The sequence below is a fragment of the Triticum aestivum genome, chromosome 6B (genome assembly GCF_018294505.1).
Source record: "Triticum aestivum cultivar Chinese Spring chromosome 6B, IWGSC CS RefSeq v2.1, whole genome shotgun sequence".
NCBI lineage: Eukaryota > Viridiplantae > Streptophyta > Magnoliopsida > Poales > Poaceae > Triticum > Triticum aestivum.
Genome location: NC_057810.1, coordinates 107479360 through 107491226, shown reverse-complemented (window position 1 = coordinate 107491226; position 11867 = coordinate 107479360). Strand labels below are relative to the sequence as shown.

The 11867-nt window shown below is 44.1% G+C and overlaps 1 protein-coding gene across 5 annotated transcripts; it reads left to right on the top strand.

Annotated features, from left to right (window-relative positions):
• Window positions 1–731: 731 nt before the first annotated feature.
• Window positions 732–8186, top strand: LOC123136043 (protein LPA3). Of its 5 annotated transcripts, XM_044555329.1 has the most exons (9): window positions 3618–3816; window positions 3908–4084; window positions 5556–5603; window positions 6028–6067; window positions 6152–6252; window positions 6528–6720; window positions 6825–6923; window positions 7033–7150; window positions 7637–8186. In XM_044555329.1, the coding sequence occupies exons 1-9, from the start codon at window positions 3745–3747 to the stop codon at window positions 7755–7757; spliced, it is 969 nt and encodes a 322-aa protein (XP_044411264.1). In that variant the 5' UTR covers window positions 3618–3744; the 3' UTR covers window positions 7758–8186. The 5 variants fall into 5 exon arrangements, 1 of the variants encoding a protein (XP_044411264.1); XR_006466516.1 differs by lacking the exons at window positions 6528–6720; window positions 6825–6923; window positions 7033–7150; window positions 7637–8186 and adding an exon at window positions 732–3173 and having other exon boundaries at window positions 3603–3680; window positions 5547–5603; XR_006466515.1 differs by lacking the exons at window positions 3618–3816; window positions 6528–6720; window positions 6825–6923; window positions 7033–7150; window positions 7637–8186 and adding an exon at window positions 732–3173.
• The last annotated feature ends 3681 nt before the right edge of the window (window positions 8187–11867 follow it).

The window sequence follows — 11867 nt, the reverse complement described above, 5'->3', positions numbered from 1 at the left end:
ATTCTGCACCGCCCGGGGAGCAACATGCCTTGCCACTGCCCTCCTCACCCGAGGCCACATCGGGGGTGACGTGTTCACGGGCACAACAACCTTCCTGCTAGGGGCGCAATTAATCTACTCCCTCTGTCTCAAAATTCTTGTTATTTCTCTAGATATGGATGTATCTAATATTATTCATATTTAGACAATTCTATGACAAGAATTTTAAGACAGGGAGTATTTTTTAGTTAGGATGGATTGTGTAATTTTTTGTAAATTTCATTGTTGGTTGGTGTGCCTTAAGGTGGGTTCAATTAATCAGAAACGTCACTAAAATGGACTAAAACAATTGTTTATTGAGAAAATTATTAAGAAAGTCGATAGATTTTTTATCGCCCAATGAATCTGGTTGCAAACTCGAAACTGAACTTAGAATGTGGTAAATTTGCAATCCACTCCACTGGGATTCGTCAAGTTCCACGTGTCGTGTGTGTAGTGGTTAGAGTTGTGTGAGAGCAGTAGTTGCGTATGTCAGGCATCTACCTTGTACTCCCTTCACCCCTTTTTACTGTGCATATAAGAATTGTCTGAAGTCAAACTTTATAAAATTTCATCATAATTATATGAGAAATATCAACATCAACCATGCTAAAGTTATACAATATGAAAATTTTAGTTATGACACATCCACTGATATTGATTTCATATTGTCAATGTTGATATTTTTTTCTATAAAGTTGGTCAAACTTTATAAGGCTTGACTTTAGACAAATTTTATATGCGAACTAAAAAGGAGCGGGGGAGTACAGTAGTTGGTGTTTCTAAAAAAATCGAAAAATTTCAGTAGTATTTAATTCTGGTTTTCTTCGAAAGTGCTTGATTTTATTTGCGACATCTTCAAAACTTAAAACAGAGCCCTGCTTTGCTTAACCCGCGTCCTTGCAGCCACGCACCTCTTCTCCCCTCCAGTCGCCTATGAGCATGATAAGAACCTTCCAGAAACTTCTGCAACCAACCCGCGGACCCCACCGGGCTTCTACTCCCCTCCGCCGCTTCTGCGGCCGCGCACCGGCCCCGCCGTCGCCCTCCGGCGGCGACATCTTCCAATGGAACTCCGCCATATCCGCCCACCTCCGCGCCGGCAGGGTGGCCGCCGCGCGCCGACTGTTCGACGAAATGCCGGAGCGGAACGTGTTCACGTGGAACTGCATGATCTCCGGCTTCGTCCAGAACCGGATGCTCGCGGACGCGCGCAGGGCGTTCGACGCGATGCCTGGGAGGAACTCGGTCTCCTGGGCCGCGCTCCTGACCGGCTACGCGCGGTGCGGGAGGGTCGCCGAGGCCAGGGAGCTCTTCGACCGGATGCCGGACCGGAACGTGGTCTCCTGGAACGCGATGATGTCAGGCTACGCGCGCAACGGGATGGTCGAGCGGGTGCGCGAGCTGTTCGACGCGATGCCAGCGAGGAACGACGTCTCGTGGCTGACGATGATCTCCGGTTACATCAGGAGGCGTCGTGTCCGTGAGGCGAGGGAGCTCTTTGACCGCGCCCCTTCCCCGTCGACGTCTGTCTGCAACGCGTTGCTGTCGGGTTACGTCGCACTTGGTTGCTTGAAGGACGCCGAGGAGCTGTTTGGCCGGATGCAGAGACGGAACCCTGTCTCGTGGAATGTTATGATCACAGGCTACGCGCGGGCTGGGAGGATGCAGGTTGCGCAGAGCCTGTTTGATGAGATGCCCCAGAAGGACACGATATCTCGGACAGCCATTATGCGTGGGTACTTGCAGAATGGAGACGTTGATGCTTCGTGGAAGGTGTTCCAGGAAATGCCCGATCGGGATGCTGTTGCTTGGAACACAATGATCGGTGGTTTCGTGCAGAGTGAGAGGGTGGATGATGCTTTGAGATTGTTTGCTGAGATGCCAAATAGGGATCTCGTATCTTGGAACACGATCTTGCAAGGCTATGTTCAACAAGGGGACATGGCTAGTGCAAATACCTGGTTTAGAAAAATGCCAGAGAAAGATGAGACCTCGTGGAACACATTGATCTCTGGGTACAAAGATGAAGGAGCACTAGCTTTGCTGTCAGAAATGACCAGAGGAGGACTCAGACCGAACCAAGCCACTTTGAGCATTGTTATTTCTATCTGCGCCTCTCTTGTTGCGCTCGGATGTGGAAAAATGGTGCATCTCTGTGCAGTCAAAACTGGCTTTGAGCGGGACGCTTTGGTAATGAGCTCATTGATATCTATGTACTCAAAGTGTGGGCTAATCGCTGAAGCCTCACAAGTTTTCGAATTGATGTTGCAGCGAGATACAGTGACATGGAATGCCATGATTGCGACATATGCTTATCATGGTATGGCTGCTGAAGCTCTGAAACTCTTTGACAAAATGACTGAAGATGGATTTCGTCCAGACCATGCAACCTTTCTTAGTGTATTGTCTTCTTGTGCACACAAAGGCTATTTATATGAAGGTTGTCGTTATTTTAGAAGTATGCAAGAAGATTGGAACTTGATTCCTAGATCTGATCACTATTCCTGTATGGTTGATCTCCTAGGAAGATCTGGTTTTGTACACCAAGCTTATGCATTCACAAGAAAAATCCCATCTGACCTTCAAGTAAATGCATGGGAGACACTGTTTAGCGCATGTAATGCTCACGGAGATGTTCAGCTTGGAGAAGTCATTGCAAAGAATGTCCTTCAGGCGCAACCTTCTGATGGAGGAATGTATACACTCTTGGCAAACTTATATGCTGCCAAAGAGATGTGGAGCAGTGCTGCCAATGTTAGAGGATTCATGAAAGAGCAGGGCTTAAAGAAGGAGACAGGGTGTAGTTGGGTTGAGCTGAAGGGGGAGGTTGTCTCCTTCTCATCAAATGACAATACACATCCTCTAATTGATCAGATATGCCAGGAGGTTGATAACCTTTCTGTCATGATAGAAGGGGCGACGTGATAAGGTTATGAAAAAATGGAACTCTGGCAGTCTGTGAGATCAGTTGATGGCCCTGTTGGCTCCAAAGTCCAAAATTTGGGAAAACACTGTCTTTTTTTGTCAGGGGCCGGGGGTACGCCCAAATGAGTTCTTGAAAGGATAGGATAGCGAGGTGTTGGAGCCTGTTCAATTCTTTAGCGATGACCCTTCCAAGATCGTAATCAAGAAGTTAAAAACAAGACAGCGAGGTACTGGAGCCATCAACTCTGCATTAGTGGCATTCCTTTAAATTTCATTCAGACATTCATTTCTCAGCAAAGAAGGGGAGCCTTGGCGCAGTGGTAAAGCTGCTGCCTTGTGACCATGAGGTCATGGGTTCAAGTCCTGGAAACAGCCTCTTACAGAAATGTAGGGAAAGGCTGCGTACTATAGACCCAAAGTGGTCGGACCCTTCCCTGGACCCTGCGCAAGCGGGAGCTACATGCACCAGGTTGCCCTTTTTATTCATTTCTCAGCAAAGAGTCAGAGTTTCTCAGCAAGACTACGTTGGCCCACTATATCAATATTTTAGGATAAACAAGATAAGAAAAGTCTGCATTATCTTATCAGCCAATAGCAGCATATGCATACAAGTAGATGTCGCTGTCATGACAGGCAAGATATTTTTCCCATCACAGCAATTGGAGACCACACAGTAATGCCTTGCCAAACAGGCTGGTACTTCGATAGCAATTTCCCTCCACTACCACACACTGGTACTCTCTCCCTCTCCCCCTACCCCTCTGGCCCTCCGTCTGAACCACCCACCCCCAGGCTTCAATGGCCATGGCAACCAATTATTCAATCTCCAACGCACCATTTACCTTTAAACCATTTGCCCCGCATAAACAAGTAGACCATCCCAAACAAGCTATATATTTTATCCCTTTCTTTCCCTTTAAATTTGAGCTTTCTATTCATGCATTTTGTTTATTTTGTGAAGGTTCCAAATTGGAGATTTCCTACAATTAGCAGTGGTGATGGTGGTGGGAGCATTTTCACTATATCAAGGAGGAATTTAAGAACTTGGTTCCATGTCTGCGCTGTCACTGGGGACCGGAGCACCCGCGACGTCTTCAGTGCAAATTTCCCAAGCGATTACACAGAACTCATAGTGCAGGTAATTCCGGTGAAAACTTGTTTATTGACAACTGGTAGTTCCTACAATGTTCTGGGGCCTTTGGTGTGTTGCCAGTTTTACATGCCTATATTAGTCGCTTTGCTTTAATATATGGGCCCTGCATCTCATTGTATGCAGCTGTACTTGAGATGAACTCACACCTCAAATGACCAAATGTCAAATCCTTTGTCTTTCAGGCAGTTGTGAAACATCTGTATACTAGCTATGCCATTTGTTTTTCTGAGACATTTTATTGTAAAATGTTTTCGGTGGCCTACTTTGCTTATTGAACCTACCTAGATAAGCAGTAGAGTGGTTTATGCATTGTCAGTTTGTTATACATGTTACATATTCAATTGGGCTACCTTCGCAATTAGGTGGGAAAACCAACAATCCGCATTTAGGCGCAGCATTTTTTAGATCTATCTCTTCGTGCTGCAAAGTTATTGTTGTGGACAGTTGTCAGGCAGATTGTTACTCGACACAATCCTAATCCCTCAGGTGCTGATATTTGGAGTTTCAGCTGGGAACCTCTTTCTGGGCAAGCAAGATCTACAATCTTCCCTTCAGCTCCATCCAAGACCTTATGTACTCCAACTGGATATGGAATTCCAAATCCCCTCTAAAGTCATGGATTTCTTCTGGCTTCTTCTCAATGATCGCCTCAACACCAAGGACATGCTGAGGAAGGAATTTACACTTAGATGATGGTGTCAACTGCATTCTTCACAATGAAGGGCTCCTTGAGAACAGGGATCATCTGTTCTGGACCTGCAGCATCAGCAAGGATAGTTGGGAAACTCTTAACCTCTTCCCTTGTTATGTGATGGGATGGAAAACCTGTTATCCTCTGCCAAAGCCTCTTTAAACCTTTCTTGATGGAGGCCTTGTTGCTGCCTGGAACATTTGGAAACAGAGCAATTTTGAAGATTTTTGAAAATGACAATCCTGGCCTAACTCCTGGTCCTTCCTTTTTAAGAACCTCTTCTTTCTTACAGAATGAAGAAGATTAATAGACCATATGTTACCACTTGGCTGGATAGCCAGGGCTGAGCTTGTTTGTTCTTCTCTTTGTACTTTCACCTCACCCCCTTCTTTCTGAATGTCGTCTTTTCATACATTTTACTGTCGGGGCCTGCTCAACAGTTTCAGTTAAAAAAAGCGAGTAACAGATATGAATGGTTGTGTGGAGTTTTGTGCCCAGCAACTCGACACTATACTGTATCTGGATAATGTAGACTGGATAGAATCCGTGAACACCCTAAATTGGTGGTACAGTTTGAGCTAACCTTGTTGGTAGCATCTTCTCTCACATGCTTATGTGGCAGAGATGGCGATCATATTAAGTTCTTACTTTTATGACGAACAATGCACTTAGTGCATTCACTCTAGCTTGTATAACAGTGTTTCTTTTGAAAGAAGATGCATGAATGATGTTAGGACTAATGGGCTATACATTTAGTGATTTCAGGCTAAAGAAGCTACAGAATCAGCTTTTAAGGATGGAAAACAGCTATTGGTGAGTGACTGGACCGTCATTCTTATCACATACTCCCTCCTTTCCGGTTTATAGGGCTTATCTCAAAATTTCAGTTTTTCCATTTTATAAGGCTCAATATGGTTGTTCCCCATTACATGTTCAGATTCCAAGGTGCATTAAATCATTGCATGCAAATATTAAGAGAAAATTGACCAATGCATGTACTTTATGTATGCATGCATTGCAATTAATACATTGGTAAACATAATTTTTTGAGAAAAACAAGAGCATTAATTAGGTGCTTCTGCAAACTACAAAAAGTATTCCACCACTCATCATCTACCTTGGTTGGTGAGATTTTTGAATTGAGCCCTATAAACCGGAAAGGAGGGAGTACTTGGCTTTACTTTTTTCTTTTCTTTTCTTTTTTTGCCAGTGATTTTGTATATATCATATAATACAGGAAATAGAGTTTCCTACAGCAGGACTACAATCTGTACCAGGTTCCACATAGATGAGCTTTCTGTATACTTAACTTACTATAAGTTATTTGTAAGGTGAAAAAGCACCAATTTGTTTCTGTTCAGGCGATGGCGAAGGTGGAATCGAGATGACAGGAAGCATGCTTCTCATTAGAGAATTTTGCAATCGCTTCGTACCTGCAGAGAAAGTTACCAGGACCAGAATTGTATGTCTTTCTTTGCATTCTTCTATTCAGTACTATCTATGCCTACAATTTAGTTTTGTAAATGGATTTGGACCTCTATTATAGCAAGCAAGCTTATGCTTTACAGTAAAAAAAAGCAAGCTTATGCTGGGTACACTTTGACCGATACCAAGTGATTAAAGTATTTTATTCCGGATTGTAACGAACTTTAAATAGGTATACTTGCATTGTGCTCAAATTTCTATTGCTTTGAATCTTTTTCCTTGTTTTACTGTTCCCGTCTCAACATGTTTCAGTTCTTCCCTGAGGCAAAAGAGGTTACTTTTGCGAGACAGTCAACTTTTGAAGGGTGTTCATTGAAATTAGATTACCTAACAAAACCATCCTTATTCGAAGATTTTGGTTTTACGACGAAGGTCAAAATGGCAGACCGTGTGCGGCCTGAAGACGAGATATTCCTTGTGGCCTATCCCTATTTCAATGTCAATGGTGACCTCTGCTGATTTTTGAAATTTGAGCTATCCCTCCTTACTGTACTGTTCAGTCAAAGTTGAGGTTTGCTGCTATAGTAAGATGTCAATGGTGTTTTGTAGAAATGCTTGTGGTGGAAGAGCTTTACAAGGAAGCAGTTCTTAATACAGAACGGAAAATGATTATCTTCAATGGAGAACTAGATCGGATAAGAAGTGGATGTATCCTTCAGTACAGAACTTCATGTTTAATTGATTATCTTGAACGGAGTAGTAGAAACAATTATTTTTTGATCTGGTTTTATAAATTTGACTTCCTTCATTAGCGAAGATTACCCGCCCTTTTTCTATCCAAAGTTGGGTGAACTTTCCAAGACCTTTCTTCCGAAACTGGAGACCATTTACTATATTCACAATTTTAAAGGATCCAAAGGGGGAGCACTTTTCAGGTTTGCATTCTTTTCCTGAACATGTTACTCCCTCCGATTCATATTAATTGTCGCTGCTTTACTACAATTTTAGTATAAAGTTGTATTAAATCAGCGACAATTAATATGGACCGGAGGGAGTACTACCATTTGGTTTCTCCCCAAATCTACCTTGAATAATGTATAGGTCCCTATGTTTGCATGAATAATTTTTAGTTAACATCCTTGTTGCGTTGAAATATCAATTCCTGTAGCACTAAAACTCTTATTATTAGCTGCATGACCTTCTAGGCATATATAGTTTTTCGGCATTCCTACTTAACGTGTATTATAAGACAGATTTTTTTATTCAGCCATCTCGTCCGTACTGTATGCACGTAATAACTCTGTAATGCCGTCTTATTGATGATTTGGTATGGTAGTCCGATCAACACAATGCTCTATTCAGTAATCAGTAGGAACCTCACATTGAATAACTTGACGAAAACAACCTTGTCTGCCCGGCAGGTGTTACCCTGGCCCTTGGAAGGTGCTGAGAAAAGTAGGTGGCAGCTTTGTCTGTTTACATGAACAAGAGGAGATGCCATCACTGAAAGAAGTGGCCCTCAACATACTTCCTTCTGCCTGAAAACTTCCTGGAGTTACCTCTCAGAGAAAAGGGAAAAAATAAATATCCTAAAGAAAACGGGGAAAAATGAAGCTTTCAGTAATCATCCGAGGGAAGCAAAAGTCTGCAAGAGTTCTTTCCCAAATGTATATGCTCTAGAGATTCATCATGGTCTTGTTGTGGAGGACATAAAATTTAGGTGGATAGGGAATAGTTGATTGGGGAACGCATGTATCTCCAGTAGGCGCAACACTCATGCCAGGTCAGCTTGTCCTATCTTGGAATACTATGGTGGACCAGATGAATGGCCTGACGCACCTGTGGGGAATTGGAAAAGAAGAACTCATCAATTATAGATTTTTTTCCTGGGGCTTAAACTTGGTACCTTATGGTGGTTATGATATCATGGAATTAATAAGAAATCTTAAATGCCATCCTTGTGTATATCTATGTGGAAACAGATCCTGATATCGGGGGTGAGGCAACTTGCCTGATGCCTGTGATGGCAGAATTAATGGGGTCATCGAAAGTTCTTCCCCTTTGAGCTCGCTACGGAAGTGTAACATCCGGCATACTCGATGTCTGTTACAACCGGTCTTGCAAATTCCTGTTGGCTCCCAAGCCTAAGCTAAAAGGTGAGGAGAACGGGGCACAAGCCAAGTATAAATTGTGAATGTGGCAGAGGCACGTTTGGTGCAAAGAAATGTTTCTACCATGCATTTCAGGGTGGCGCAACTTGTGAAACATCTAGCGTATGTCTCCAATTTATAGCGAGACCTGGCTCTGAGTAGTTGTAGTTGAAATCTTCATGCTACCACATTTTTACTGCTTTCTACATTCTTTTATCCACAGCAGCATATGCATGTCTGGATGAAATGCAGAAGTGTGAGGCAGTAGTATTAAATCTCTACTACCTAAAAGAAACGGAACGTTCCGTTTCCCCTCTTACGTCGTCGATCTTCGTCCAGCCTTCGCTCGTTTCGTTGTCCCTGTGGCCAGCGTGCGCAGGCCCAGAAAGGCCCGATACAAAGGCGTGCAGGAGTCCATGCGTCTCTCGGCCGTCGTCGACAACTTTTTTCCCCTCGCACATTCATCGCGTCCAAAATTATCGGGATGCAGTCCCCGATCCGATCTGATTTGATGCCCTCGCTCGTTATCTTTGCCATGGGTGTTGCCTCCTCGTCCTAAGCACAGCCGCCACACGTACCCATCTCTTCTCTCTTGAAGCCGCCATCGCCGCCCGCTCCCCGTCCGGCCCAGCAACTCTCTCTGCTCGGTGCTCATTGGTGAGGCTCTCCTTCCCCTCTTCGCAATGATGGGATTGGGAGACAGTGGTGGTGGGTGTGGATCGGCGGCGATGTGGCGAGCGAGTAGAGACGAGCGCAGTCGAGCCACCCCGCCTCCAAGCTGTGCCATAGACGAGGTCGTCGCCTCGTCTTTGTGCTGCCATCGGCAGCGCTGAACGAGGATGCCGGCCTGCTCCTGGCTGAGGGTCGCTGCTCCTCGTACAAGGATGCCGAGGCGCAGGCCACCGCGTTGCTGCACATAGGGAACGGCAGGGGAGACCGGCCGCCGCTGAGGCAGGAGAGCACGGTGCTGTAGCGGGCCAAGCAGGGAAAGAGAGAGGGAGAGGGAGGGAGAGAGAGAGAGATGAGAGAGAGAGAGATGAGAGAGATGAGATGAGATTTTCTATGCTTATTTGCTTGATGCTACTCACAGATAAGATAGTTTAGGAAGTGGAAGAGATATAGTATGCTGCACGGATGCTGTTTTTGCTATTTCTTATTGCTGTGCAGATGAGAGAGAGAGAGAGAGCGGAGAGAGTCGAGCAGTGCTTTGTTGTTGTTTGGCACAACAATGGATCCCTACGTGGATTTGTTGAGTGATGAGAACACCGATGCAATTTGAGACTACCATTGTATTTTTGGATAACCATCAAAGTGCACGGACATGGCTTTTTTGTTTTCTTCCCAGTACATTATATCCAGCAAATATGCAAGTAACATATAACAGAGAAGAGAGGTCAAGCCAACATCTTCACTGGTAAGAAACTTGAAAATATTGTGCCAACCTCACAAACATTGGAGTCTGTGGCTGCCGCCATAATGGGAGTAATTGACGACTAATAATGCTTATGTTAACACTATGTAGTATAACTTTTCTGACTTTGTCATACTTTCTATGTTCCTATTTTTTGATCACCGGAGCGAATCTACATTCATTACATGATTTTGGTAATATTTCTTAAATCTTTTCTGGCTTTGTCATACTTTCTATGTTAACACCATGTCACTTCTTAAATATTTTTGTTCTCTTGAAAATAATAGAATCTACTAAACATAGTTAGGTCAAATGCAAACCAACATGTGGTTGGATGGTTAGGAGGACAATGGTATCTTCAGTCCACTAGGTTCAAGCCCTAGACTTGACCCTGGTACTCGTCATTTCCTGGATTTATTTCAAGCCGTTCGGCGATGCGTGTTTAGTGGGAGGAAGGGTGTGCATGCGTGTGTTCATAGGGATGAATGTATGTGCGTATGTATGAGCGTCGACGTCTGTACCTTGTTCAAAAAATGTAAGATCAAAATAATTATTCTGACATGATTAAAGAAATGGATAATGAAAAAAGATCAATTATGCAGTTAACTTAAAGCTATTGGAACTTGGTTTGTAATACTGGTTTGATCGGATTCCATGACATTATTTTCCTCCGTTGTGGTGGCAAATATAATGCATATGAACCTTCGGTAATACGGGGATGTGATTAGATTGGATGCCCAATGATAGAAGCAGATTATAAGAAACGAATATCCAAGAAAAATATTGTGTGTGTTTGAAATGGGGTGGAGAAAGGGGGATTGTGAGCCGGATGCGCCATTGACAAAGATGATAAGTTTGAATTAGGTAGGTGGAGACATTAAGGCAGTGGATGAAAGATAAGAAAAGAAGTAATGCCTCGTGATTATTGTTAAACCACTAGAATATTATGCCCCGTTGCAACGCACGGGCATTTACCTAGTCTTTCTTAAAGCCAGAGGCTCCAGGCGGGTGACTAAGGTCATGTCCAATGTGGGGCGCTTGGGCAGGCGCCACTGATTGATTGGCAGTTAGAGCCATCAAATCTTGGCATCAGAGGTTGCGGGGTGCAAAGAGATGCATTGGGCGCTTCCTTATTTTCTTCCCCACATTGGTGCATAGACAATTTAATTGGGATATGATTAGAACCCATGGTCGGGTAGGGCTCTTATATATTTTCTAATTTAACAATATTATATTTTCCTCCATAAGCGCGTGGTCAGGCGGCCGGCCTTGTAGATGGCCTAAATCCTAGCCTAAACCCTAGCCGCCACTCCATCTGCGCACCTTGGCGGTCGCATGGAGACTAATGATCGTGGGGGCATGCTATGGAGGGTTCGGTGGATTGTTGTGGGCCGGCGACGGGGATGCTCCACGCGGGGTTAGTGTTGCAGCGCAACGATCCTCAACGAAGGCTTTGGCCTGGCTAGGTCATCGGAGAAGAGGGCGTCGGTGCATGGTTCTAGAGGGTGGCGAGCTCGACATCAATGTCGACCTGGCATGCGGTAGCATGGGTGATTTTCTCTATTGTTCTTTAGGTATTCGTCGTGTTTGATTTGAGATATCAAGGCGAAAATGTTCGCCTAGTGTAGGAATAACGTTGTCCCCCCCTTTCCCTATCCTGTTTGTGTGCTTATCACCGGTGAAGGGTGTGTGGAGTAGTGCATATGCATATAAATAGGGCCGCCGGTAAGTACCGAACATTTATGATTTTCCCATGGCAAATCGAAAGCTTTTTTTTGGCAATTTATATACACGAGATGACAAGTTTAGTTGGCAAGCATGACAATTCCGTCTTCAGTTTGTTGTTTGCCAGAAAATTGCCATGCTTATCAACTAAACTTGTCATCCTTGCGTTAACTAAGTTGCCATAAAAAGACGTTTGATTTGCCATGGGCAAATCCCAACGCCCAGGATTTATCATTTTCGTACAAATAATGTATGAAAGAAATGAAAACAAAAAAGAGAGTAGAAAAAAAAAGGTCTGCTGAGTGTCACAGGACAGAAACTTGGCAAAACATATGTTTGTCGAGTGCCACGTGGCAGGAATTTGGC